The sequence below is a fragment of the Cryptotermes secundus genome, unplaced genomic scaffold (assembly GCF_002891405.2).
Source record: "Cryptotermes secundus unplaced genomic scaffold, Csec_1.0 scaffold342, whole genome shotgun sequence".
Taxonomy (NCBI): Eukaryota; Metazoa; Arthropoda; class Insecta; order Blattodea; family Kalotermitidae; genus Cryptotermes; species Cryptotermes secundus.
Window position 1 is genome coordinate 57,956 of NW_019721764.1, and position 27,370 is coordinate 85,325.

Consider the following 27,370-nt stretch of genomic DNA (forward strand, 5'->3'; position numbering starts at 1 on the left):
GCAGCACAATTCCTTGAAAGTCTTAGTATTCACCTACAAGACTACATGATGTCTGTTTGGTAAAAGGTAAAAAGTTAAAGCTATCCCTGTAAAATGACGTGAAGGCCCATATGATTGTGACTTATGCGCCAGCTGCTTTTTACCCCCCAGGAAGATTCCTGGTACTCATTTCTGTTAGAGGTTGAGTTGACCTCAGGGCCATAGTGCAGCTGGAAGGATTAGGTAAATTTAACAAATCCACCTCATCAGGAATTGAACCCGCTACCTTCTGGCTTGTAACATAGTGCCTCAACCAACTATGCTACTGTATCTATTTGGTATCAATTCCAAATTATAACACTATCACTCCACACTAAACAATTATACTTTGGCCAAGAACACACTCGCTAATTAATATAACTCACACTACTGTGACCTTAATGGCATAAAACTCCTCTCTTTAGATATCACCCTTGCCACATCATAGTCATCATCAATATGCTCCATAATTATGGCAGATTTTACCCTAGTTTGACTTCATTTAAAACAAAAAAATATTACATTCTTTGAGCACCCAGAAATACCTTACCTAACACAACTGGATCACTGCCAAATATAAAATTCATATTACATGCAGAAATAGAAAAAAAAAGCCAAATTACATTACATAATTAATAAATATGACTGACATTTCACCATTTGCTCAAATATGTGACTTTGCAGCATCTGAATCAATCACATGCCTGAACAATGGAGGCAGAGATGATGGTAATACACATGGTTTTTCAGTTGCTTCAATAATCCACTTGCAAATTTTAGTCCCTCAAATATCAGTTATTAGAATCTGAACTAACTGAAGCCTTCTGTTGCTCTAATTTATTTAAGCTGTTGGATGTTTCATATTATGAGCTTCACCCACAGAATTTTCTGATTTTTAAATTATTAATAACATTCTGGTTTTATCACAGATATATAGAGTTCATACAATTTAAAATATAAGCTGCATATTTGCAAAATAACTGTATTGGATTATCTGACATATAAATATATATAACAGCTTAATGCCACAATACTAATGAAATGTGGTTTACATGTCAGGATCCTGTATATATTATATGTGACTGGATTTTAAATTTACAAGGGAAGTTTTGATCATTTTTAACAACATTAACTATAAACACAAAACTCTATAATTATATATTACGAAAAGCACGTTTTGGACACAAATTTTAGATGTGTATATATACACATTCATTTCAAATACAACTAAAAAGTTTAGCTGAATCTTTATTAATGAAAACATGTCTTTCAAACAGTAAGCTATTTCTTGATTGAGATACAATCATATCATACATTCTGCATGAGCTATAACGACATTCTGGTGCCTCACAAATGATGTTCTACATACTGCAACTCATCTAAAAAATATATATACATCTGTGACATATCAGTCTTAATATTATACAGCTTGTTTTCTTTAAATATGGTAGCCTGGGTCCTTGGATGACAGATGAAATTAATATCAATAAAATGGTTGCTACAGTTATACTGATTGAAACAGTAAGCAGAACCTTCATCATTCCTTGAATTTAAAAATTAGATATACGTTGGTGAGTCCTTCAGACTGTTGCCACACGCTTCACAAGTGGCCACGCCCTTCTCGTTGACAAGCGTGCACTGAGGACATTCACGGCCACCACTGGCCAGAGGTCTTACTTCCGGCCCTCTCATCTTGGATTTGCCACACATCTCACATATGTCACGTGAAGGAATATTGAGAAAGGTGCAGGTCACACATTCCCATTTATTCTTGTCCGAGACTTCTGATGACTTGTGACTGAGATCAAGAGAAGTGTCTCCAGCACTCTCCTGCCTCACTTCAATCCTCACCTTGCTGGATGATTCTCGAACAGCCATATTCTTCTCAGGTGGGGTAGACTCAGAAATGTTAGTTGTAAGTTGGGAATGGTTTGTACTATCTGGCACATGTCTTGGATCCAGAGTAGTGGATGAGTAATGGGTCCCAACCTGTGATGACCTATCACGCTCTTCTCCATACCTTCTGGTATCTCTTGGTAACGTCCTAGTAGACGCTTTGTTGCTCATAGCACTGATGTTCACATTAGATTTGCTGGGAGCTGTGGAAATTGTGACTGACCTCTCTCTTTCTGGATTATCCTTTGGTGGGGATGACATATTGTCATAAACACTAGCACTTCCATCTACAGCATCAATACTAGGAGACCTTTTTGCTAGACCTCTATTGCAAGGTTCACTATCAGTTTCCATCCGTATTTTCTGCAGAGCTTCATTTATTTTTAATGGTCGATGCTCAGCTGGCAGTGATTTATGGAATTCTTCCAGCCTTAGCTCCATTAGTGTTTCTTCCAGATCCTTCATTGCAGGCTGTTGCTGGTGATGTTGACAAGAATTTCTGACATCTTCCATGTGATTTCTGTGTGAAACAGAGTTACCTGCCATTCTTTCAGGTGATGGGGACAGTACATCTGGCCTCTCACCCAGATCTTTGCTGTAGCCTTGACTCTCCAAGTTACGAAACACATAATCCCAGCTTTCAAAAGTTCCAGTACCATCTTCTTTAGCTTTGCCAGAAGTAAGTGGTTGACTTTCAACTTTCTGGAGGCTGGCATTATAACTGCGAGGTTGAGACTGTACTCTGTGGTTGTCTTGCTGTCTCTCATTGTTTTTTCTCAGGGTGGCAGTCTGCTGTTGCTGACTGGAGCTATGATGACATACAGTTCGAGGGATTAGGATGGGAGGTGCAGATTCTGTTGCTGAATATGTCTGCTGGGTCTCAGTGCTACTACTCTGCGCTGGAGTGGCCACATCCAGCTCAATAAGTTGACCAGTTGGAACAGGACAATTCAAATTCTGTACAGACGCTGGTGCAGATGGCAACTGAGTTGAAACCGAATATCCATTCTGCAATGGTACTGGAGTCACAGTCACTATTGCTGGGTAGTGATGATGAGGATGATGACCATTTGTAGGGTACAGCTCCTGAGATTTCAATACTTGGTGATGTAATCCAGAAATATGGTGATATGAAGGATGTACTGTTGTAGGAACAGGGTAGGTCACTGTGGGCGGAATAGCTTGCTGTGGGCTTACGATACCAGCATACCTCGGCTGGGGTGGAAGAGTGTATGCATGTGGTGGTCCCGCAGTATATGCAGAGTAGTTATAGTACCCTGCATGGGGCACAGGGTGCAAAGCTTGTACCTGACCATACATACAGCCAGCAGACGGCTGGTGATATCGTGCCGCTGTGCCATATGTGTCCACTGCTGTACCCTGGTGGTACAGTGCATACTGCTGCTGTTGCTCTTGGTACTGGTGCTGATGGAAGTGGTAGATTAGGCCCTTAGCTGCATTCTCAGGTGTTCCAACATGATTTTCACGAAATTCCAGCACTTGTAGCCAGCTGCAGTTGAAGCGGCTTGACACTTCTTCCCAGATGATTTTCAGCAACTGTTGTGATAACACATGTTACCCTACCATCATACTTCACTTAAACTGGGGGGAACAAATTCACAAAGAATAATATAGTACGAAAGAGTGTGGCTGTTATACATAAGTCTAAATATATTATAAGTGTCAAGTGTCCATTCACCTGCATTTCAGTACAGGAGAGCATAGTAACAACCATTCAAATGAAGGGATACGTGCTACTGAAAATACTTAACTCACATAAGAGAACACAAAAATTATCTAATAAATACTTCATACACAGAGTTACTTTGGAGAAATCTGCCAAACTTCATGTAGACATCAATCACATGATCAGAGGCTAAAAAAAAAGGCTTACAAACATGATTCGAATTCAGAAGGTCTACAAAGGCATAACAGTTTGAAAGTAACAATCCAAAAGTACAGGTTAATTAAAAAAGATCATCATAGTTTCAATGCAAAACTTAGATAAGTGCTGAAGTGTCTCAGGCAGATGGTCTGAACAATTTCTTTTAACATGTTTCATTATTAAATAGCACTTATTTTAGTTCCATATTGAAGTTATCATGAAATTTATTCATTAAAAACCTGCATTTCAGGTATGTCTTTTATCTGCCTTTCAAACTGCCATGACTCATTCAACTCTACAAAATGGACCCATGTTAATAGGACTTTAAAAAAATCACATGATTACTCTATCCATAGTCTGGCAGACTCCACTCTGTGCGTGTATAAGATCAGCATCATTATTAACCTTATAGCAAAAGAATTACAGAAGAATAGGTAAATGTACAATAAAATATCTATTTTCTCACCTGACATTCCACATGTGCCATTAATGAATCTCGTGACACACTGGACACCCTGTCAGGATCAATAGGACCATCCAGTACCATCACTGTTTCTCCTGCATGCTTGTATCCCATTGCTTGAAGCATCAACTCTGCCCCAGCAAGATTAGCCTCAATTTCATGTTTGTAGAAACCACAAAACAACTAAGGACAAAACAAGCAGAAGGTCAGTGTCAGAAATGACAAAATTCATGCATAAAACGTCACAATTTGACTCCTTCCTTCCATCAGTTAAAGATAGTGATTATGTTGGTTTATAAAGTGTGAACATCATTGGTGAAATACTGTCATTTCATATCTTAAAACACAGTAAACTCCAATCTTAAGGGTAATTGAGTTATAGAATCTTGCCTGTCACTCATCACTCACTCATGGAGCTGAGCCCTTTTTGAGAAGCTGCCAACTGTGCAGCTGCTCAAGAATTTCCCAGCATTTTATGGAACCTGATGGTTCATTACCGTGCTCACAAGAGCCCTCCACTGGTCCCTATCCTGACCCTGATCAATCCAGTCCATACCACCCCATCCTATCTAAGATCCATTTTAATACTGTCCGCTCACCTACGTTTTGGTCTACCCAGTGACTCTTTCCTTCTGGCTTTCCCACCAATATCCTATACGCATTGCTCTTCTCCCCGCCATTCGTGTTACATGCCCTCCCTATCTCATCCTCATTGACTTGATCATTCTAATTATACTTGGAGAAGAGTACAAGTTATGAAGCTCCTCATTATGCAGTTTTCTCCAACCTCCTGTCACTTCATCTCTCTTCAGTCCAAATATTCTCCTCAGTACCCTGCTCTCAAACACTCTCAGTCTATGTTTCTCCCTTAATGTCAGAGACCAAGTTTCACACCCATACAGAACCACAGCCTTACAGAAGAATAAAACATGACCATAAATTCAATCTTACAAAAATTTGGGGAAAACATTATTAAACATAAAATACAAAACTATCTTTTCTAAAGAAATAATTATATATTAAGATTAGATCATACTTGTGCAACAGTAAAGCTATAGATTTGCGAAACCCAAAACTAACCTTCAACTCTCTATATTCCTTTCTCCATGGTTGGGCCAGCAAATTTGAGGCATACATTCCAATTGCATTCCATGCTGAAGCTGCCCGATAACCACTGAAGTTTTCCTTTTGAGAGGCACTTCGATGTAGCACATCAGCAGTCTCAAGGAAACTGAACTTTCTGTCATGTGGAACAAGGCACAAGTATTCCTTAATGTATCCTTAAAAAAGAGGAGGACATATTAAAGTCATCACATGACATACAGCAACTTAAAAATATCAGGTTTATTTACACTACTGAATTATCATGGATCAGAAGAATATTTGATTCAATTCTGTTATATCACGTTTCAGACTGAATGTTTTATACCAGTATACTGAAGACATCTCAGTTAAGTAATATCCTATGTGTCATGACACTCAGCCACAGAAGCAATTATATACTCCCCTCTATATTTTGCCACTCTTACCTCCTCATTAGTACAGCTTTGTCATTGTCCTGGCCTCTGTCAGCTGTTCAAGGCAAAGGAACTTCTTTGTAGTATGGTTTCGGGTTTGATTTACAACTATTAGTGAAGATACTACCTCATACGATTTCATGCCATTTGGTTTGGTAGATATGTTCCAAAATGTTGGTACCTGACCCATTAATCCAAGTTGCTTCAACTGGTAATGATTCAGACATGGGCTACCCTAACAGAGGTTTTTTCATGGCTTTCCTCAGTCCCTTCATGCAAATGTAGGACAGTAGCACAATTAGGGCCAAACTGATCCCTCCCGCATCATTCCCATTTCAATTCTTATTAATCATTCTATCGTCTGATGCTACCATGTCTGAGATACTGACAATGGCATTAAATAAATCATATTAAATAGCAAAATAAATAAAGGAATACATAGCATCACTTCTCAGGTCACAGTAATCTTCATATTCACTGCCATAAGGTCATAAAATTTCACAGATGAGTGAAGAATTTTCTGTGAACAGGTCACTGCTTTCACATCGGCAAAAAATTTTACTTTCGGAATATAAATACCATTTCTTGATCAAGAGCCCTAATTTAGCTAGGTCTAATTGACAATAGATTTTCCGTCAAGTGCAACAATATATATTTTGATCACTTAATTATCTCATCTGCCTTACATGTTTCGGTTCCAAGGAACCATCTTCAGAGGCACTTACAACAAACCATGAAAACACTGGCACAGCTCAACATTCACAATATGTAATTATTCGTGGAAACTATTACATATAACGGAGTGTAAAGCACAACACTTCCCAGTATCTTGAATGCAGGTATAGCACTTGCATCTAAAAGACCATCCTCAAAACCGAGTCGTCAACATTAAAATTTAAAGATAAAAAATTAAAAAACGTTCAAGTAAAATATTATTCAGGCTCCTTCTTGGTGAATCGTCCCAATGGGGGGAGGCGTCAGCACAGATTTGTGTAGGCTTGTGGTCGGGTGTATCTTACGTGGTGTGCGTTGCGTATATTATATTATATATAGTATATTATATCTATTATTATATTATTATATTATATATAGTATATAGTATAGTATATTATATATAGTATATAATATATATATTGTTGCACTTGACGGAAAATCTATTGTCAATTAGTGATTGATAGTGTAACGGACCAAAATGAAACAATTCAAAATAGCTAGGTCTGTTTCTCCTGGGCAATCTCTCCATCACCTCTCACTAAAAGTGGCATACTTTTCCTCATGGATGTCCATACATCATAAACAGATTCTATCACTAGGAAGATGTCAGGAAAGTTAGTGAGATACAAATGTGTATTTTTTCACAAAATCGAAACAGTGCTCTCAAAATATGAGCAATTAAAGAAGAAAAGTTTTTAAGATTATGTAAAATATGTACTTAACACAAAGATTACGATTTTTTTTTCAGTTTCACTACGTAGCTATTTTCAGAACTTACAAATATCAATTCAGTTTTCTTTACAACATAAAAAAAAACATGAAGGCTCCTCCTCTCTGCATCTCAAAATTACATAAAAATAATTTTATCATTTATTATGCTTCCTTTGTACTATAAGAATCAAGTGCTGCATGCAGACACATTTATCAGTAATTGCTGATTTGTACCTTTTACCTATTTCATACTGAAGAGTAATTCACTATCTGTGTAAGCCAATGGTCTAAACTTTTATGAGCATAAAATTCATATTTTAAGATATTAGCATTACACCTTCTATTAATAGGTGCTACATTTGAAAATGTATACTAGTTCATTCTTCTCTCATCATTTATCATTTATTCTTTTCTTCTTTCACATTTACTGATAATTCATACAGAATGTTAAACAACAAAAAAAAGTGTCTTTCATCAGAAGTACTGGTACAATGTAAAGTAGGTAAGTAAAGCTATCCATGTAACAGGCCATGCAGGTCCATAAGACTGTGAGATGCTGAGGCTCCCACATTTTCTTGGCAATCAGCCAACAGATGGTAGTCAGGTCACCCTTATGTGCCAGCCACCCTTTATACCCCAGGAAAATTGCTGGTACTCATTTCTATTAGACGCTGAGTTTACCCGATGGCCATAGTGTGGCTGGAAGGATTAGGTCAATTGAAAAATCCAATGACCTTACCGGGAATCAAAACCGCAACCTTCCGGCTTGTAGCATAATGCCTCAACCAACTATGCTATCATGTGCCCCCTGGTACAACGTAAAACAAAATTATATTATATACTTCTACACACTGCAGCAATACAGTTATATACCAATCTCACTTATTGCACTGGTATGTAAAACTGATCACGTAAATAGGACTACCTTCAAGTTTCTTCCTCTGTTCAATTTTATGCATGTTTTCATCAGTCTGTAGATAACTGAGATGTAACTGCTCAATCATCATCCATAATTCCGCCAATCGGTTACAAGAGAGAAATTCTGCCATTCCTTTCTCTTCGGCAAATCTTCATTCACAAAATATGCATAATCTCTCTTAACTGAAATAAAGAATTCAACCACATGCTTTTGGGGGGAATACAAATTTTGGTTATATAAACAATTAAAATTACAAAGAAAATACAGTACCACACTTCATCTCGTATTCATTTCAACAAGTAATCATCAGAACATCTTTTATATATAACACAATCTAATTTACAATTGTCATTATATGGTTTAAATTTAAGTTATATTGGTTTACCTTGTAGATTAGAATATGGAACTTCACAATTTCATACACATCATAATTCTTTCTGAATAGGGCTCTATTTACATTTACTCCAGCTACACAACATTGTGTCCAGTAAATTTAGGTTTCATGCTTACAAGCTCAGATGCACACATTACTTCGTATTGTTATAATATGACCAAACTAAATCTAACAACAATGGGTGACAGTGAGACTGAATTTTGCATTCTGGGTGAATAGATATAATTATACATTAACTTCAACACGAAACAGTTCATATTAAATTCAAATTTGACAAAAAAGTTTCAGGACAATATATCTGACTTAGCTTTTGTGACAAAACTAGGTAAAATGTACCCTCTTTCAATACTGTTCTACACCTGAGCATTATAGTCTATTAAGAGTGTTATGACACAGGAAAATACATAATGAAAGTGACAAGACACTTGGTAGCACGTGCAAGATCAATTACGAAATTATCAATTTCACTAACAAAACTGCCATGTCAGTTCAAATTCTCATTATAGAAACCTATCCACATGTAAAATAAAAAAAAATAGTATTCTTCAAAAATTGAAATTTAATGGCTTCCAAGTATAGAAACGGCACTCATAGCTAACCTATCTAGAAAAAAATTACGTTCTGGGAGTATGTATGTAAATCATGTATTTATTTTATATTTTTGAGCTACATTTAACACAAAATAATGTAAAGTTTCATTGCCCTCCATCAATCACTATTTACACGGTTAGTCATTTGACCATTGATTGATACTAGTTATGCGCACAATTATATTGTATATTAATATAGTTACATTTTTCAGTAAGGTCACAGCATGTATACAATTGTTATAATTAACTATCAAAATCGTTCTGTACCTGCTGCAATTTAACCACAACCAAACCAAACTCCATTACCTATCACTGCAACACGAACACCACACATAACACTGCAACCTTGCTCCGAACCGAGGAACTAGCATAGATGGATCATACTATTATTGTACTTACCACTTACGACGAAATATCACATTGCGGCGCTAGTGGAGCAATCTTGGGGAAATCCAGGTGTATAGAGAATTGCTTTAGGTCCTTTAGGTTATCTACTGTAAGCTCATCCACGTTCTACTGCCATCTATCAATGAAGACACCAATAGTAGACTTAGTGTTATTGGTAACTCAGCTGAGTAGATACGGTTAACTACTCAAAAATTAACTATACTGCAATTTTGCAGTTACTGCAGTTCAGATATTTTGGAACGACTGTAACAAATTAAAACGTCACTCGGCAGGAAATTTACCATTCAGTCCAGAACCTTTGTCTTCTCATCTAAAAACATAAAAATTACAATTTTGCCTGTGGTTCTGTATGGGTGTGAAACTTGGCCTCTGACTTTAAGGTGCTTGCTCCTCTGTCAATAAGTACATTATCCAAGCAACCGCAATTAAACGACGGTGTAAACGGCTTTGAAAGGTGTGGTTCAGTCATTATTGCCTTGTCCTCAGCTGATGCATACCAATATTTAGGGTTTAATATCTTGGCATATTGTCTTTCCAGATTCTTTTTCTAATTCATGACATGCATATTCAGTTAAATCATGATTTGAAAGTATCTCTCGCAAGCTCCTCAGTAGGTAATTGCATGGGTGAATGTAAAGTTATAGAATTTTATATTACTTTTATTGAATGTAAAAAAAAAAAAAAAAATGCATATATTTGTATTCAAGTATATTACAAACTGCTTTATCAACTTTTGGTGCTTTGATGTTGTTCGTTTTTAAAAGTTCCTATTCAAATTTCAACAGATGATACGCTAGTATCCAGTAGAAAAAGGCTGTCATCAGACAACTTTACTTTTGGATTTTCAATTTATTTTTGTGGTTTACAGAGCACAATGTAATGCTGGAAGAAGCATTCAACAATGCAGAATAAGTTGTTATCTCCCTCTTCAGGGTAAAGGATGGGGAAATTCCTTCCAACCATCAGAAATAAAAACATACTGCCATTATGAAAACTTAATTTTACAGAACGGTCACAGAAATATATTCATATTCGAAAACGTGTATGTCACCCACAAGATCTCCCTCTCTGATGAATGTGTCAATAGTCAATGGACTGATTTAGCGGTTTGATTCTTTACAAAAGAAAATTTCATGTCAACAAAAAAACTATAATTTCAGGAGTTTGTCATATTAAAATTTACAACACATGTGTTAATTATAAATCACTAGTCCATGATTTATTTAAACCGTCTTGCAGTGCATACACTCATCTATCTCCGTCTCTCACTCGCACTCACGAGTGCGAGTGAGAGATGGAGATAAATGAGTGTATGCACTGCAAGACGGTTTAAATAAATCATGGACTTAAATCAGTGCAACAGGACGCTAAAATATAACATTATAAATCACTAGTTTGGAAAATATAGCACGCTGCATTTGTGACAGGTAACTACACTTTTAACAGTCATTCCACAATAAATCATCATAGAAAAGCACAATTTTCAACATGACCTCCAATTTCAAAGTTCATAAGCTTGTAGATTCAACAAAAAATAACTCTTACAAAGTTCCAGAACCTATGTCTTTAAGTTCTGTGGAGCAGGAGTGCAAAATCAAAAAACCATGATTTTTTTGGCATGCCACATTCACTAATAATCATCACAACTTTCATTCTGTGTAAGCTACAGAGCTGGCCGCGCCATAGCTCAAGTGGTTAGTCGCTGGCTTCCCACTGTGGAGGCCTGGGTCTGGTCAAGTGGGATTTGTTGTGGACAAAGTGGCGCTGAGGTGGGTTTTCTCCGAGGACTTCGGTTTCCCCTGCCAATCTTCATTCCACCAAATTCTCCATCATAATAATCACCCGGGGCAGCTACAATAGGCCAATCAGTGGCCGCCGTGCCGAGTGGACTCCACCCCACAATAAACAAAAAATTTAAAAAGCTACAGAGCTCATAAGGGCCTTGTTTGAAATCTAATAAAATGCTCTTTTCAGATATATATCACACCACACGGTGTTATATCCAGGACAAGCCTCTTCATATTATAACTCACATTCACACAGATTAGTATTGGTCTCAAAGGGACCTGATTTAATCTCTGGCCTTTCATTTCTCACAAAACATAATTTCTTCTGCAAAAAATGTATCTGGTTCATATAACATACAACATATCATTCTGTAGCCATAACCCACTTGTAATAAGACTGTGAACATGCAGAAGATAAAAAATAGATAATTCTGAAACCCAAAACTCACTTACACCAACAGACACAGAAGTAATACTGTCAATTATTCATACTTTTAAACATGACTGTTTGTACACAGTTTCTCTTGTATTTGAACTTGGCAACGATAACAATACATGTTCATCCTGTGCTGGTCTTGGATCTCTTTTCATTACTACTGCTGACAAAAATGTTCAGTACATGTGCCTGTTGAGGATATACATACAATGCTGATGGACAGCTAAAGACAATACAAGGTCAGAATACACAGTGCAACAGGACGTTGCAGTATGTTGTATTTTAGCGTCCTGCTGCACTGATTTTCATCCATGATATATATACAGTTGCCATCTTGTAGTGCACTAAATTTCACGTGTTACTTCACGACATGTTTCGGCAACATAGTGCCATCATCAGGTGCCCTAATTACGCTAATCTATTTCATTGATTGCCTTTATAAAATTATTTCAAAAGTGCATATTTGTCAACTATAATAAATTTACTCACACTAAAACTTGTTAAGATTATTCATCTTATGTGTCATTAATTAAAACTTGCATGTGGTTCTTCCACTATGGGGGTCGTTTTTCTTATATTCTTAGCTGCGAGTGTTGTAATCAAAACTCGCAGCTATGAAGGGGAACACACATCACAAGACACGGTTTACACAGAATATAAGAAAAACGACCCCCATAGTGGAGAACCACACACAAGTTTTAATTAAGACACATAAGATGAATAATCTTAACAAGTTTTAGTGTGAGTAAATTTATTATAGTTGACAAATATGCACTTTTGAAATAATTTTATAAAGGCAATCAATGAAATAGATTAGCGTAATTCGGGCACCTGATGATGGCACTATGTTGCCGAAACATGTGAAGTAACAGGCGAAATTGAGTGCACTACAAGACAGCAACTGTATACATATCATGGATGTTGCAGTATATTAGTGACACTGTTAAGAGAGTCAGGAAAGAGCAATGAATCAGTTTCAAAACTGGGAATAAGGCAACATGTTCAATAAGGAATTCCTGAGAATCTGCAATGTCGTGATTTCATTACAATGGATCCCATGGCTAACCCAGGATGACACTTTGCTGTACATTAAACTGTAACATCTTGAACCATACATTTCTTCCCCCCCCCCCTTCTCTCTCTCAAAAAAAAACACACACACACACTGAAATTCAAACCCGTATCAAGCAATAATCAAACCAAAATACTCTGAATGTTACACATCTGTGAAAACAGCATTTCACTAGCTTTCAAAGTCCATTTTGAGCTTGTACTGAACAAAAGCTAGCCATATTTTTAACGCAGATGGAGTGCCAAAAAAAAAAATCTTTTATTATGTTTATACCCATGCTCCATAAAAACTGCTTGACACAGCATTCTAAAATTTTGCAAGAATATTATCCTTGGTTGCTATAGGCTGAACAAGCATGGTCAGATTTTTCACTTCTCGACAGCATCCAGACCAATCTTGAGGACCACCCAGCCTCCTAGAGACCAGGGTTTGATTTCCTGGGAGCGGGGGTTTGAAGCTGACCACTCATCTTTATCTAGTGCCAAGGTCAAAGATGGTACAGCTATACCTCCACTACCCTGCACATCTTATGGCATGGTTCTTAATTATGCACAGGATTCCCTTACCTTACTGTTTTCTATGGAGTCTACAAGCTCACATGCTCTCATTAAAACCTGATGTCAGGTTGTGGACTGCGATGTCTTGGCTTGGAACATCTCACATCACAACAGTTCCTCATAGTGAAAACAAGAATGTTCAACTTATTTTATTTTGTTGAAAAGCACACAATAGTCTATAGAACCAAATGTGGAAAAGAAACTAAAACAGTATAACATAAATATTTTTATCAATAAGAAAAGAACCTATAGGTGGATATACAGAATTCCGGGTGCTGGACTATAGGGTCCAAGTTATAGCCGCAGTATCCAGCACCCTCTGAAGCACCATTTGGTGAAAATATCACTTCACCACTTTCTTTTATGCATGTAGGTTCAAACATTTCTCACAGTTATGCCAATCAGGGCAGCATATAATAAAAGAAAATGGAAACATTCTTACACTGTGATACAAAGCCTTCATTTGATTCACATTTCATTTTTATAAAACACCCCACTAACCAGGAATGTAAAACCAGGTATTCCATATCATACAGTACTGTTTACATGAAAAATGTTTATTACAGCCCTTTTTGGTGCGGGTAATACAGCAGTAATAATTACATTAAGCTTTTTGTGACACAAAATAGTCTGTGCTGAACAGAGGTCAGCAATACCATGGAACTGCAGCAGCATCGAATTCTGTCCCAGGAAAAGCTGCAAAAAGCAACTAAAGATTCCTATAACTGCATTTATACACATTCATACACTTATATTTTAATATGCACATAATATACCTACAACATCTCAGTGCAATTAACAAGCATGGTAAATTTGTTATTTACATTCTTTTCTTAAAATTAAATAAATATGCAAACTTTTTATCTTGAAAGTCTGCCACTAATCTAGGCACAGAACGATTCACAATATTGTCAAAAACACAGTTTCAATTATCTTAAGAAAGTTCTTTTTGCAGCTCCTCCTTGAAACCCACAGAACTGGTTCAACAGAAATAAACAAAAGAACTCATACCACCAGTACAGGGTATAAGAAAACAGGCCTTTCCCCCAAACGGCTTGTAATTTTCAGGACTTAGCAAGTATTCTGAAAAAGGAAGTACTGGTAGTAAAACTCCCAAGCAGTACCACTGAAACAGGCAGGGTACACTTGTTCAAAATATAAGGGACAATGGCTAAAAAGGGCTGTAAGCAAACAGAACAACTTCTGAAATGCTAGAAGGAATGCACCTGCAACAGTCAATGTGGTTAAAAGCCACCTTTGTTGCTCAATGTCTCCCTTCTGCTGGTAAATCTGTGGTTTGTCAATAAATTGGTTTAATGAGGGATAGGGTTGATTCAACAATATGCATACAGCAGAACACTTATGCTGGCATGTTCACCATCTTTCTCAACAATAACTGTATTTCTGTTTTGCAATTGGTTAATGATCACTAAAATATTTTATTTTAACATTATTAAGGAGTTTCCTTCAGCGTAAAAAGAAACGGACAGCCTGAAGACTAAGTGAACACTCTTTCCACCATTCTGTTTGGTTATATCCTCTTTCTTCCATTCACTCACAACAAATCAAAACTAAATGTCATAGTCATACAAGGAGAGTGGAGTTGAGAGAAATTATTGCCAGTTCACGTGCTGCAATTGCTTGTCTGTCTTTACACTTCTGTGCAACATTGCATTTGCCCATCACTTGCAAATGGTAGATGCATCAGCAAAACACAAACCTATATATGAACTGGTCACAATCTTCACTGTCACTTCTTCCATGGATACAACAACATACTTATAATCTCACAAACATTCACACATTTTCACGGAGGCTTTTCAATTTTCTTTTAGACTAAACAGAATTTAATTAGTTTTAGTAATAGTCTTAGAATAGATGTGTAGAATGTGGAAAGCTTAACTGGTAATCTTATTTTAGCTTTATTTAAATCATTTCCAATTTCAATGGTCTAACATTAACAGACATAACGGAAAAGTTATTTTCACACCGAAATTAAAAGACTGATACAAAACAAAATAAATTCACAGGCAGGAAAAATAATATGATGGCTGCCTGATGATGGGGCCTCAAAATTGATAAAGTCTACTGGGTAATATTCTTTACCCAAGGCTGCACTGGACAGATTAGCTATGACCGATTGCTACTGTCAGTGTCAGAATGTTGTTTAGGGTTGCATAGCCGCAGCCGAGAGTGGAACAGTTCCAGGAGAGATTATTGGAGAGCTGGGAACAAGCCCACTCACCACAGAGTTGCTGGCAAGGGATGGACCTCCTGCAACAAAAGCATTTTTATTTTAAAGGCAATCAAAGTCTCTCATACAGTGGACTTTGTATGTCATACCTGAACACAGTCTCACATGAGACATGGGTGTGCCTGAACAATTTGTGCACAACAGAGTATTAAGGATAAGAGTATCAAAAATATTTTCAAGCAATGCCACAAATATTTTGGGGATGGGGAACAGGAACAATACAAATATCTTCAAGCACAAGTCAAAAAGAGTTTCTCAACAAGAACAAGCAGGGCTATAAACCAGCATACAGTTAGCATGGCACAATCTTCAAGGTATTTCTGAACAGACGAAGTGTTAAAAGTGACATCTGAGGGTCTAACTTCAGTAAATATATAAATTACTGTTTTCTAGAATATGATGCCATGTAGTCTGCTAGAAAGATACATTTTGGAGAAACTTGCTGCCAGCATCTTCAGAGTAAAAGAGTAAGAAAGAAGCACACAAATCCAGAGTACAGAAAAGGAAGATGGGACAGGAATGTTAGTGGACCAATGGATGGCATGCTTGCAGCCCCATTTCCTTTCTGCCCTTCCCCATACCAACACTCTGTTCTCCTGTGCAACTTACCCTTTCACTCTGAAGATGATGACAGCTAGTATCTTTCTTCTAGTCACACCCTAAAAAGACGGTAATCTTCAAAGTGTTAAAAATTTGTAAAATACATGGGGAAATATCAATGGAAACTGCTGAATGACAATAATGTTACTGACCAGTTTAAAATTTCAGTGCCAATCATTATGTCATGAATATTACAAGGAGTCCTTTAGTTAATGGGGCGAAAAAATAGTGACACTAAGTAATGAACCATACTACAAAATGGACCATTCACTTCAAAATCCATGACAATGCAACCACTTATCCTCACAATCTCTGACAGAAAACATACCATTAAAAAGGAACACAAATCTGACATCTTACCTCTTCAGCTGAGGACATATTCTTACACAGAAATTAACTAGCCTACTGTACCAAATGTAAGTGAATAACCAGCACACATGTTCACACACACTAGTTCAAGTACAAGTGAAATTAAATTAAGCTGCAGCTTTTCTGTTCTGTATTTTATGGTGGAACGATTTTTGTTGTATAAAGAAGTAAATGCAATAAGATATTATCTGGCATTCATCTGTGTCAAAATGGAATGATTTCCAATGTCTCCATCACAGGAGAGACCAAGATGATATCAAAGTGATTTTTGCTGTGTTCCAACATCCCAGATGTTTGTTACTTGCTACCAGAAGGAATTAGAGGTTCCCCTTCAACTGTAAGAAATAAGGACATGCCAGAAAGGATTTTTAAGCAATGATAGTGACGATAAGCGAAATGAATATTGAAGTCTGACCCTCATTCAGCAAATTCTCTCCTAAGACCAAGTTGAGAACAGTATACTAACATGAAATATGGGAAAATATTTTATAAAAGTAACCTCCCCAAAACAATTACAGCAATAGGAATATTACTGGTATACATGTGGCAATCATGTTAAGTACAAGAACAATGCTCGCAGACATCATCCTTATAGTATTTTATGAGGCCTGGATATATATAGACACACACACACATCAGGGTCAAGACATTAGTTCTTATGCTATAAAATCATTTCATACCCCTCCAATGACAGTAACATGCAATATCCAAATATGTTCTTAGCCTGTTTACATTAATACTTAGTTAGTTAGTTATTGGAGGGTGGGTTTCCCCATGCACTTAGACCAGTACTGGTCCATTGTGCTTCCCTCTATGATATTCTACCAGTCTCTATACCCTACCGATATTGGTGCGTGCCATCAGTCCCGATCGAGCAAGCGAGTTCGGCCTCTACTGGCTTGGCGGTATCTATAACGCTTCCCCCATCTATCAGAGGCATTAGAGACTACTGTTGGGCGGGAAACGTCCTTGAATTTGGCTCAGTGACCTCCTTTGGAGATATGAGGTTCTTTTACGTGCCGTAAAGCTACGACACGGGACCCACGGCTTAAAGTCCCTCCCAGAGGATTTGTTCCCTGAATTTTTCCGCCCTTATAAATTCCAGACCTCCGCCGGGTTTGAACCCGTGTACCACGAGTCATGAGGTGGGAACGTTACCTCTAGACTACGGAGGCTGCTACATTAATACTTACTCAATGGTTACATGGAAGTGAAACATTAAGAATATTCATAAATCATGTGAAACATTACAGAAAAATGTATAAATAATGAAACTTGTGTAAATGTTTCTTTCTGTAAAAGTCATATTTTTGCTTGAAGAAAAGTCTCCGCCTTAAAACATTAAGTGATACAAAATTTTAAATTGCTTTCATGCTTAATTAAATATCCAGATGGCAGAATTCTACTGCAACATGTAGAGTGAAGTGAACACGTCATTAAACTCATTAAAATATGATCGTTATCAGATGATTTTTTAAGTTGATTTATCAGTGAAATAAACAATAGTAACTGTAACAGCTTTATAATTACTTATGATGCAATTTGAATGTGGTAAAGCAAGTCACTGGAGAGTACTTCGATATCTACCATTTCCTTTCAGAATAACGAAAATGACCAACTGGGTGTAGCGTCATGTACGATAAGCACTGCCTGGGGACTTCAAGGGTAGAGTACCTGCACACGGTTTTACCATACTGCATGTACGCAATGTATCAGTGTTAACAGAATACCCTGGACAACCATTTGTACACTTAGCATATGGAGTGGTCATATGGTAGTTTTCTCATACAACGTTACTGATCTGGTTCAGCATTCTGACCTGGCAACAACTAAGAGCTTTGTTATGTGCCAATTAAGCAGCTTACGCTTGGAACAGTACATTTTTTCTACTAACACCAACACAACAGCAACATAAAATGTGAGAATGGGTTCCATTACCTGCCATGCTACTCACCTACAGGCCCTGAGCCTGCTATGGGAGTAGGTGAAGATGAAACCATGTTCATACGTCCTTGATCTTTCACAATTGGATCTGTCAAAATACCCAAACAATTTATTACTGACATCATCCCAGGGCTAAGTTAATGATCATACCCATCCTGATCCCCTATAAAACCTACATTCATCTCCTCAATGTAAATCAAATGCAAGAACTTTGTGTGTGGCCTTGTAAGCAGGTTCAACTTTTTATGTAATTCATGGATAAGGTAACAATTGGCCAAATACTAGACGATTTCAGACTCAATTTAAGTTGCTAAAACCAGCTTAAAAAGAATATGGTAAAGAAATTGGCTCAGAACTGAAGATTATTTGCTTCTCGATGTGATGTCACGTAGTTCAGTAGACAGTTACAGATGTCTCAAACGAATCTGTTGCCCCATTTTGGGGGTATCCTGAAGATGGAAACAACAGTTTTCTATGAAAAGCTGGTAACTATCTACCAAACTATGTGATGTCACATCCCAGAAGACAGTAAACTTCATAATCACTACTGTGAGAACATCATATCCCACACTGAACACATCTGTTAATGCAACTGAAGTATTTTTCAGGAAATCCTTAAAAATGGGTATTACAAAAGACTATCTTCAGAGGCCTTCCCAAGCAATTTCTTCCTATGCATTAACATTTTTTTTTAGAATCATACTAAAATTAACACTAACATACTATAGTTTCTCCAATTTAATAAAGATTATCCTACGTGCTTACTAGAGAAATACACTTTTGCAAAGCTGTACACTGCATAGTTCATCCTACATAATCTGTAAATACACTTCCATTGCCCTTTTCGAAAACAATCCATAACATTTAAAGGTTTTCTCCACATAAATATTTATGGTTTAAGGAACACAACCCATTCATCAATGTAACATCACATCAGATAATCAACCTTCAAGCTCAGAAAGTACTGTACTTCATAAATGCAAAAACTTGCATCCATTCCAGAGTCTCTTAACCTTTACTGTCTGAACACAGGGGATTTAAATCCTGCAGTACCACATGACTAGCAACTGGATTTTAATTTGAGGTAAGAGTATTGCTACTGAAAAATGCAACATCTGGCTGGCTGAGCCATGCACATGCACTGTTAAAATACTGCAACACACTCAATAAAGGTTAAAACACAATCTTATTAACAACTGGAAGGGCATTTCACTCAATCTTACACTGTCAGCTTGCGCATCTTATCACTGACACATAAATCTAACAAGTGGTAGTCTTAATGTTATTCATTTGACCTACATGATGCTTGTTTTATCAAACCCCAAAGCAATGGTGAGAAATATCGCGGGAGAAGCCTGCTGGCAACATCTGCGAATAAAGTATAAGGTCCTTCAGTACAAAGTAAGGTGTACTTACAGAAGTAAGGATGATCCATGGCTTCCCTAGCTGTAAGCCGTTCATAGTGGTCATATCGTAGCAACTTGTCGAGGAAATCCAGTGCTTCTGGTGACACTAAATGCTGGTTTTCACTGTGCACAAATCTTTCCCATCGTTTCTTTGAGTGTCTGTATAACAAGGAAATGCTTGTCTTAGTAAAACTGGAAACAAGATGCAAGATGACTGCTCTCCTTCAATTGCTTTGTTCCATATGATGAAGCTAGCAAGAACTATAAAATAATAACTATTCAATTTATTATTCACATTTACATGCATATCTCCAGCATCACAGATGCCCACCAAATTAAATTTGTCTGATATAACCCTACATTTGTAACTGCTGGATTAATGATTCGAAACTTTAACTGACGCAAGTAATGAGGCTGGTCTAGAAGTAAACACAAAGAAAACTAAGTACAGTAGAACTTGGTTATAACATCATCAAAGGGACCTAAAAATAGTGTCGTTATAAACGAGTGTCGTAACCGAAATGGGCATTTCCACAGTAGCCTTATGTTAGTCACGTAAAAATCTACCAAAAACCAAGTTAAAAATGTTGCATTTTTTAGTGAAATACGTAGTTAAGTACAGACTAACGTAACATTAATGTGGAATTCCCCAATTGTGTAATATCAAAGACATATTACAGCGCTTTTCACTGACAATACACACTGCACTAATACTGTATATTAAAGGTAGGCCTACTCACCAAATTACAGTAGATTACATCAATTGTTGTGCCTTACTGTACCTAGATACGAGTACAGTAATCAGTTATCTTCATCTGTTTCCTGTTACTTGCCCAATACACACTTTCTAAATTACGTTCAATGTCCATATCAGAGAAATTCAGGAATGAAAATGACGTTACATACGAGGTTGATGCATTTGTGCATGTCGTACTAAGCAAGGTATAAAAACAGTTGCTTTATGAGGAATTAGTTCGTACCATTGAATATTTGACGCAATAGACAAGGTGTCGCAGAAACCGATGTTGCTATAACCAAGTTTTACTGTATATGTTACTGTCGCATCACCAAAATGGAGGGCAAAATCATGACATAAATATAGGAAACAGATGTTTTGAAAATGTGGCACAGTTCAGATATTTGGGAATGATAACAGATCGAAACCATTCAGGAGGAAATTAAGAGGCGACTGAACTTGGATAATGCTTGCTACCATTCAGTCCAGAACCTTTTGTCTTCTCATCTGTTGTCCAAAAACATAAAAATTAGAATATACAAAACTATAATTTTGCCTGTGGTTCTGTATGGGTGTAAAACTTGGTCTCTGACATTAAGGGAGGAACATAGACTGAGGGTGTCTGAGGAGAATATTTGGACCAAAGAGGGATGAAGTCACAGGAGGTCGGAGAAAACTGCATAATGAGGAGCTTCATAACTTGTAGTCTTCTCCAAGTATAATTAGAATGATCAAGTCAAGGAGGATGAGGTGGGCAGGTCATGTAGCATGAATGGGGGAGATGAGGAATGCGCATAGGATATTGTTGGGAAAGCCAGAAGGAAAGAGACCACAGGGAAGACCAAGGCGTAGGTGGGTGGACAATATTAAAATGGATCTTAGAGAGATAGGATGGGATGGTATGGATTGGATAGATCTGGCTCAGGATAGGGACCAGTGGAGGGCTCTTGTGAACACGATGGTGAACCTTCAGGTTCCATAAAATGCTGGGAAATTCTTGAATAGCTGCAGAATTGGCAGCTCCTCAAGAAGGGCTCAGCTCCATGAGAGTAAGTAAATGGAATTTGTAGGTACGTTTATGACATACTATAAAGAAAATTTCACCTACACATAAATTCATGATGTAAAAGGACATTATTTTTTCTTGTTTTAGTTGGTTATTTAACAAAGCTATTGCACTGATCAACAGGATTATTTATGAAGGTACAGCAGCTGGTGGAATGGGAGTTAGGAGGGGAAACTGAAGATCCTCCACCACGAATTCCACATACCTCACCTGAGATCAAACCCAGGCTGTCATAGTGGGAAGCTGACAACCAACCACCTGAACTAACAAATGGCCTGGGGATATAAATTTGGCTTCTTGACCACCACATGCAAACACTGAGGAATATCTCATAGATAGGAAATTTTTGTATGTAATTTCATTGGGACCAAAGAACTATAGTACAAGACTCTAACATCAAGAGGTGTGAGAAATGCATAAGTTGGTAGGTCAGCAACTGCTACCTGGGCTAAAACATAATCCCTTTAGTTCAATCAAGCCCTACACAAGAATGCTAGTGGCCACCATGTTCTGAACTGATGCTATACACAGTATGTATGTCTTTTTCCATCCCTTTCCCCTTATTGGTCCCTTCCTCCTTCACCCAGGAAGTGTCAAGTTTACAGTTTCCATCAGTACACACTACATCAAGGAAAATATTACATCTAGCCTCAGTAAATGAAAGTACAAATTTTGCTAACTACCCCATTACTTACCTGCCAAGAATGTCGTGAAACCTAGGGTCAAGTTCTATATGGTATTTTTCTAAGTATTCAAACAATTCTTCTGTTCCAAGCACCTTGGCAATGCGTACCAACTGGTCATAGTTATCATGACCATGGAAGAAAGGCTCTTTCCTGAAGATCATGCTGGCTAGCATGCAGCCGAGAGACCACATGTCCAGTGAGTAGTCATACATCTGAAACCCAAAATGCTCTCATCTCAATTTATTTTGAAGTCAGAATAAATATCACACACACCTCTTTAAGCACAACAGATGACTGAAGGTCGCAATGCGGGAGGCGGTTTTTATGGCCTACCCCTAACATACAATACATACATACATACACACCTCTTTAAATGATTACAAGCCTCAAAATCACTCTCTCCTCAGTGTACACTCATTCTGGACTACACAAATTTCCAGAGCCAAAAACCAGCAGATCCGCTCTCTTAAACCTAACATGCAAAGGATGTAGGTCCAGAAGTATACACAAAGAAAAGTAAGCATATGTTGTAAGATTTGAGGTTATTTGAGTATATGTTGTCACCAGAATGCAGGACAAAATCATAACATAAAGACAGCTAACAGAGCCCCTGAAAATGTGGCAAAGTTCAGATTTTTGGGCACAAGCATAACAACTCAAAATTTGGTTCATGGGGAAAGTAAGAGGAGATTACACCCAGGTAATGCTTACTAATATTCAGTCCACAACCTTCTGTAAGTCTGCCTGTACTTTTGTAAGGTGTGAAACACACATTGTGGGTTTTGAGAACAGGGTGCTGGGGAGAATAATTGGATCCAACAGGTTTGAAATAAAAGGAGGTTGAATAAAACTGAACGATGAGGAGCTTTACAACTTGTACGCTTCACCAACTATAACTAGAATGAGCAAGTCATGAAGGATGAGATGGGCAGGCCATGCAGCACGAATGGGGGATAACTCGAAGAAAAAAACAAGACCATAGGAAGACCTAGATGTAGGTAGGACGATAATGTTAAATGGATCTTCAAGGAATAGGATGGGGAGGTATGGATTGGTTTAATCTGGTACAGATGGGCACGAGTGGTGGAGTCTTATGAACACGTTATGAACCTTCAGGTGGCTGAGCTACTGGCAGCTTCTCAAAAAGGATTCGGCTCCACAGGTTTAGTTTAGTTATAATATTAATGATTAAATAGAAACTTTTTGTTACTTATGAGTTATGGTGTACCCTTGATTGTTAAATATGTTACTTCTGTCCTCTGCAAATATTTTAAGTCCCAGAATAATCATGAAGACGAGTGAAAGAATTAAAAAATGTTGCACACCATACCAGAACCATGTGCTACATGTGAGATTACTGAAAACTGTATACTGGACATATAATATTTGTCCTCCAAACAACTCATATATATTCCTTGCAATACCTATGAAAAGCGAAATTTGGCAATTAGGACAATTAAAAATTCCAATTGAACAAATTAAAAAAATGTGAGACATCCTACACTGTGAAACAAATATACAGCCATAACTATACATGAGCCACACTATACACATACCTGATAATCTACTAGGAGTTCAGGGCCCTTGAAATATCGCGAAGCAACACGTACATTATACTCCTGTCCTGGATGATAGAACTCTGCTAAACCCCAGTCAATGAGACGCAGTTTTCTGTTTTCGTGGTCAATCATGACGTTATGAGGTTTCACATCACGATGCATAATGCCCATACTGTGGCAGTAGTCTAAAGCCTACAGCACAACATGCCACAATTTCATTACATACAAGTTTATACAGAAAACAACATCGTAATATTGAACAAAATAATATGAACAGTACTAAGTATACATCCATGATTAACACGTTGACTGCCATTGTGACTTTTCACATTCTTTGTCTTGGAAAACGTGTTGAGGAAGACGTTACATATGCATTATTATGATCTGCAACAGCCATTGATGAATGTAGGGCTGTCACAGACTATCTCATTAAGCTTGCATGCAATCAGTAAACACACTGTGGACAAATAGAAACATACTAAAGCATAAGACAGGCACTGGTGACTGCAGTGACAAGTGATAAATGTTCTGCACAGGTACCAGTATCCTCTGGGGCAGTCAACATGTTAATCCTTTTGTTTATAAGGTTTGTTTGCTATCTACAAGTATAAGGCCACAGAGAAATACACTCTTCCCATACTTTTACAATATACAGGGTGTCCCAGGAGGAATGGACCAAACTTCAGGAGGGTGTTCCTTATGTTAAAGTATGCCGATATAACCCAAAACACCTATGTCCAAAGTTGAACGGTTACGGAGATAATGGCCTGAGAAAAGTGTGGTCTTCTAGCGGGTCTACGGACTATACCTATCAGCTGAGAAGCCTTATCTATGTTTGTCCTAGAGTGCCGTGATTCACCCTAGCCGTACTTATGTAGTTGGCTTTATCAGAACGCGCAGTCAGCCAAGTTACGTCAGCGCTTGCCATTCGTGTCTCATGTATAGTGCCTGGAAACCCTAAGGACAATTATGACATGGCGAGCGAGTATTTTGTACTTCAATTTTATGGCTTCATGTCACTCACAAGTTAGTTTTATGTTACGTACATTATTAACATTACAGAATCCACATATTCCTACCAGTTTTAATATGTATTTTGTAGTCAACATGTGTGCAACGCCGGCCAAAATTTCACACTTCTCTGGCCATTATCTCCGTAACCGTTCAACTTTGGACATAGGTGTTTTGGGTTATATCGGCATACTTTAACATAAGGAACACCCTCCCAAAGTTTGGTCCATTCCTCCTGGGACACCTGTATATAATCAAATTCAGTTCATAATAATCACACAAGTTGTTTTAGTCATTCTCAGCACCTTAGTGACATCTGTGAATTTCTGTCACTATGGCCAATGCCACTGCACTTCCAAGTACCTCATCTATTCTTATAATTCCACTGCTCTGCACATGAAAAGTGAAAGACCGAGTTCACCTCTGCCTTATGTAACTTTCTTGCCTATATTGGGCTATTAAAATCTGTTTTAAGATAAGCAACCTGAGTTTCTACAACCCTTGGGTGATTAGAATGGTATATTACTAGCAGTCATTCAAGGACCGCATCATTTATTCCAACATAAATATGTAAATTTTAAATAAAATCATGTGGTTTATGAAAATCTTTACATTAGTCTTCCATTTCTGGCACCCCAATTTTTACCCTATGTAAAATATTTTCAACAAATAGTTTCTATTAAGGAAACCAATAGGGAGAAAATTGAAGGAACGTCTTACAACAAATAACTGTGGTATGTTAGGTAATGTAAACCAACAAGAGTTTCTGCATTGAAGGAAACCATGCAAAGAAATTTGAAAAAATAAATAAATCCTTGCTTTTTTTCTGGAAATACAAAATCCAAAATTGTAGTCCTCTATGTTCTTCTACCTGGTGTACTATGAGACAAAGTATCAAAATTCGAAAATTAAACAACTAAAACGAAACCTTTGAATATTTCCATCAACAGATGCATTTCTGTTCCTAACTACTTTGTTCAACACACTGTTCAAGGCACACATGCATGACAATATGACACCAAATTCTCAAAAATAAGAAATGGTATTTTCAAAGCAAACAATTAATGTGCATCAGTTTCTTTTCTTCACAATCCCCACTTTGGAAGTATACATTATGAACTTATATTAACGATAAAAGTTCTCAGCTCTTTTATGGGATTTCAGTTCTTGTAGTTAATTCTGGCATTCCAAAATATATTAAAATGTCCTTAATTTATATCATTCCCATAAGATAAAACTTCAAAAGGCTGAATTAATTCAGTTCCCAGCTCCTTGTAATTGTGGAGCCAACACAAGACAACTTTCCACACTTCCCAGGCATTTCATCTATGACGCAAACACTGAAAAGCCTCGTGTGTACATTAACCTCAAAGTGCCCTTGACTATGTGATACTTTCACAGCATATAAATTTTGACTACTTTTATATTCAAAATAATTATAAGAATGAAAATTACATTACTCTTTCAAGCCACTTTGACTATATACGTTTGTTATTTAATTCACAGGCCTGAGTAAACCCCTTATTTATATTAACCCGTTGCCGTGGTTCGACGTGTATGTTTTGTCAGGGATTTAAATCGTCTGGGGGGGTTCGACGTGTATGTTTCGTCCAGCTGCACACGTATGTTATAACGCCCATAATAATTGATGGTTTTGCTGTAGATTGTTAGATTTTTCACTGGCCTGTTGTCAGGAGGACTGTATTTAATGCTTTGACGTGGTGATTTAAATTCCGCGGCCGCGGCTCCTGCGGTAATATATTCAGCCGGCCATTTAAATTTTGCTCGAAAATTATTTATTCATCATTGTTCTTAAATTCTATGAGATAGGAACATGAAACTTTCACTAAAATGATCTTAAATTGTGGTTTTATAACCTTACCTTATAATATGGGAGCCCTGTATCTCGGCCATGGGTGCAGGTTGTTTAGTATTTGAGCAGTGAATGGTACGCCTTGAAGGATGAAACTTTCACTAAAATGATCTTAAAAGATGGTTTTATAACCTTGCCTTATAATATGAGCACCCGGTATCTCGGTGGTGGTTCAGAATTTGAGCGGAGTGTTACACGCATTGAAGCATTCTACTATAGACAGCGCTGACTCACATCACCATACCAGTACTGCGTATCTCTCATTTGGCTATTTTTTCCGTAAACAAAACATCTTCTGTGAGGCCCTGCCTTCTTCCCCGTGGGGGGAATATAAGAAGAAATGTCTCTCCGTGAGTCGTATCGCTACCCAGATTAGCTGCAGTAAATTCGACCTTCATGTTATCATAACAAGTGTTGGTGCTTCTGCGTTTCATTTTCCATCCATTTTGGCGGCATAAGACGTCGTAGGGGTGACCACAGAATTCATGAAGTTATTCTA

The 27,370-nt window shown here is 37.4% G+C and overlaps 2 protein-coding genes across 5 annotated transcripts in view; both read right to left on the reverse strand.

Moving 5' to 3' along the window:
• Positions 1 to 237: 237 nt before the first annotated feature.
• On the reverse strand, positions 238 to 9,470 carry LOC111875670 (protein tamozhennic). Of its 2 annotated transcripts, none has more exons than XM_023872085.2 (5): positions 9,375 to 9,470; positions 8,130 to 8,305; positions 5,343 to 5,542; positions 4,266 to 4,445; positions 238 to 3,471 (listed from the first exon to the last, which is right to left on the reverse strand). In XM_023872085.2, the coding sequence occupies exons 2-5, from the start codon at positions 8,251 to 8,253 to the stop codon at positions 1,576 to 1,578; spliced, it is 2,400 nt and encodes a 799-aa protein (XP_023727853.1). In that variant the 5' UTR covers positions 8,254 to 8,305; positions 9,375 to 9,470; the 3' UTR covers positions 238 to 1,575. The 2 variants fall into 2 exon arrangements, with proteins under 2 accessions (XP_023727853.1, XP_033606055.1); XM_033750164.1 differs by lacking the exon at positions 9,375 to 9,470 and adding an exon at positions 8,509 to 9,084.
• A 4,031-nt stretch (positions 9,471 to 13,501) lies between these two features.
• Positions 13,502 to 27,370, reverse strand: part of LOC111875673 (casein kinase II subunit alpha) — a 23,307-nt gene continuing 9,438 nt past the window's right edge. For 2 of the 3 annotated variants that reach the window (XM_023872089.1, XM_033750166.1), the window contains exons 5-9: positions 23,985 to 24,179; positions 22,438 to 22,640; positions 19,951 to 20,099; positions 18,545 to 18,622; positions 13,502 to 15,641 (exon numbers count right to left, since the gene is read on the reverse strand). In XM_023872089.1, coding sequence (XP_023727857.1) covers positions 15,535 to 15,641; positions 18,545 to 18,622; positions 19,951 to 20,099; positions 22,438 to 22,640; positions 23,985 to 24,179 — 732 coding nt within the window. In that variant the 3' untranslated portion in view covers positions 13,502 to 15,534. Of the gene's footprint in view, positions 15,642 to 18,528; positions 18,623 to 19,950; positions 20,100 to 22,437; positions 22,641 to 23,984; positions 24,180 to 27,370 lie in introns of all 3 variants that reach the window. The other variant, XM_023872090.2, reaches the window with a different exon arrangement.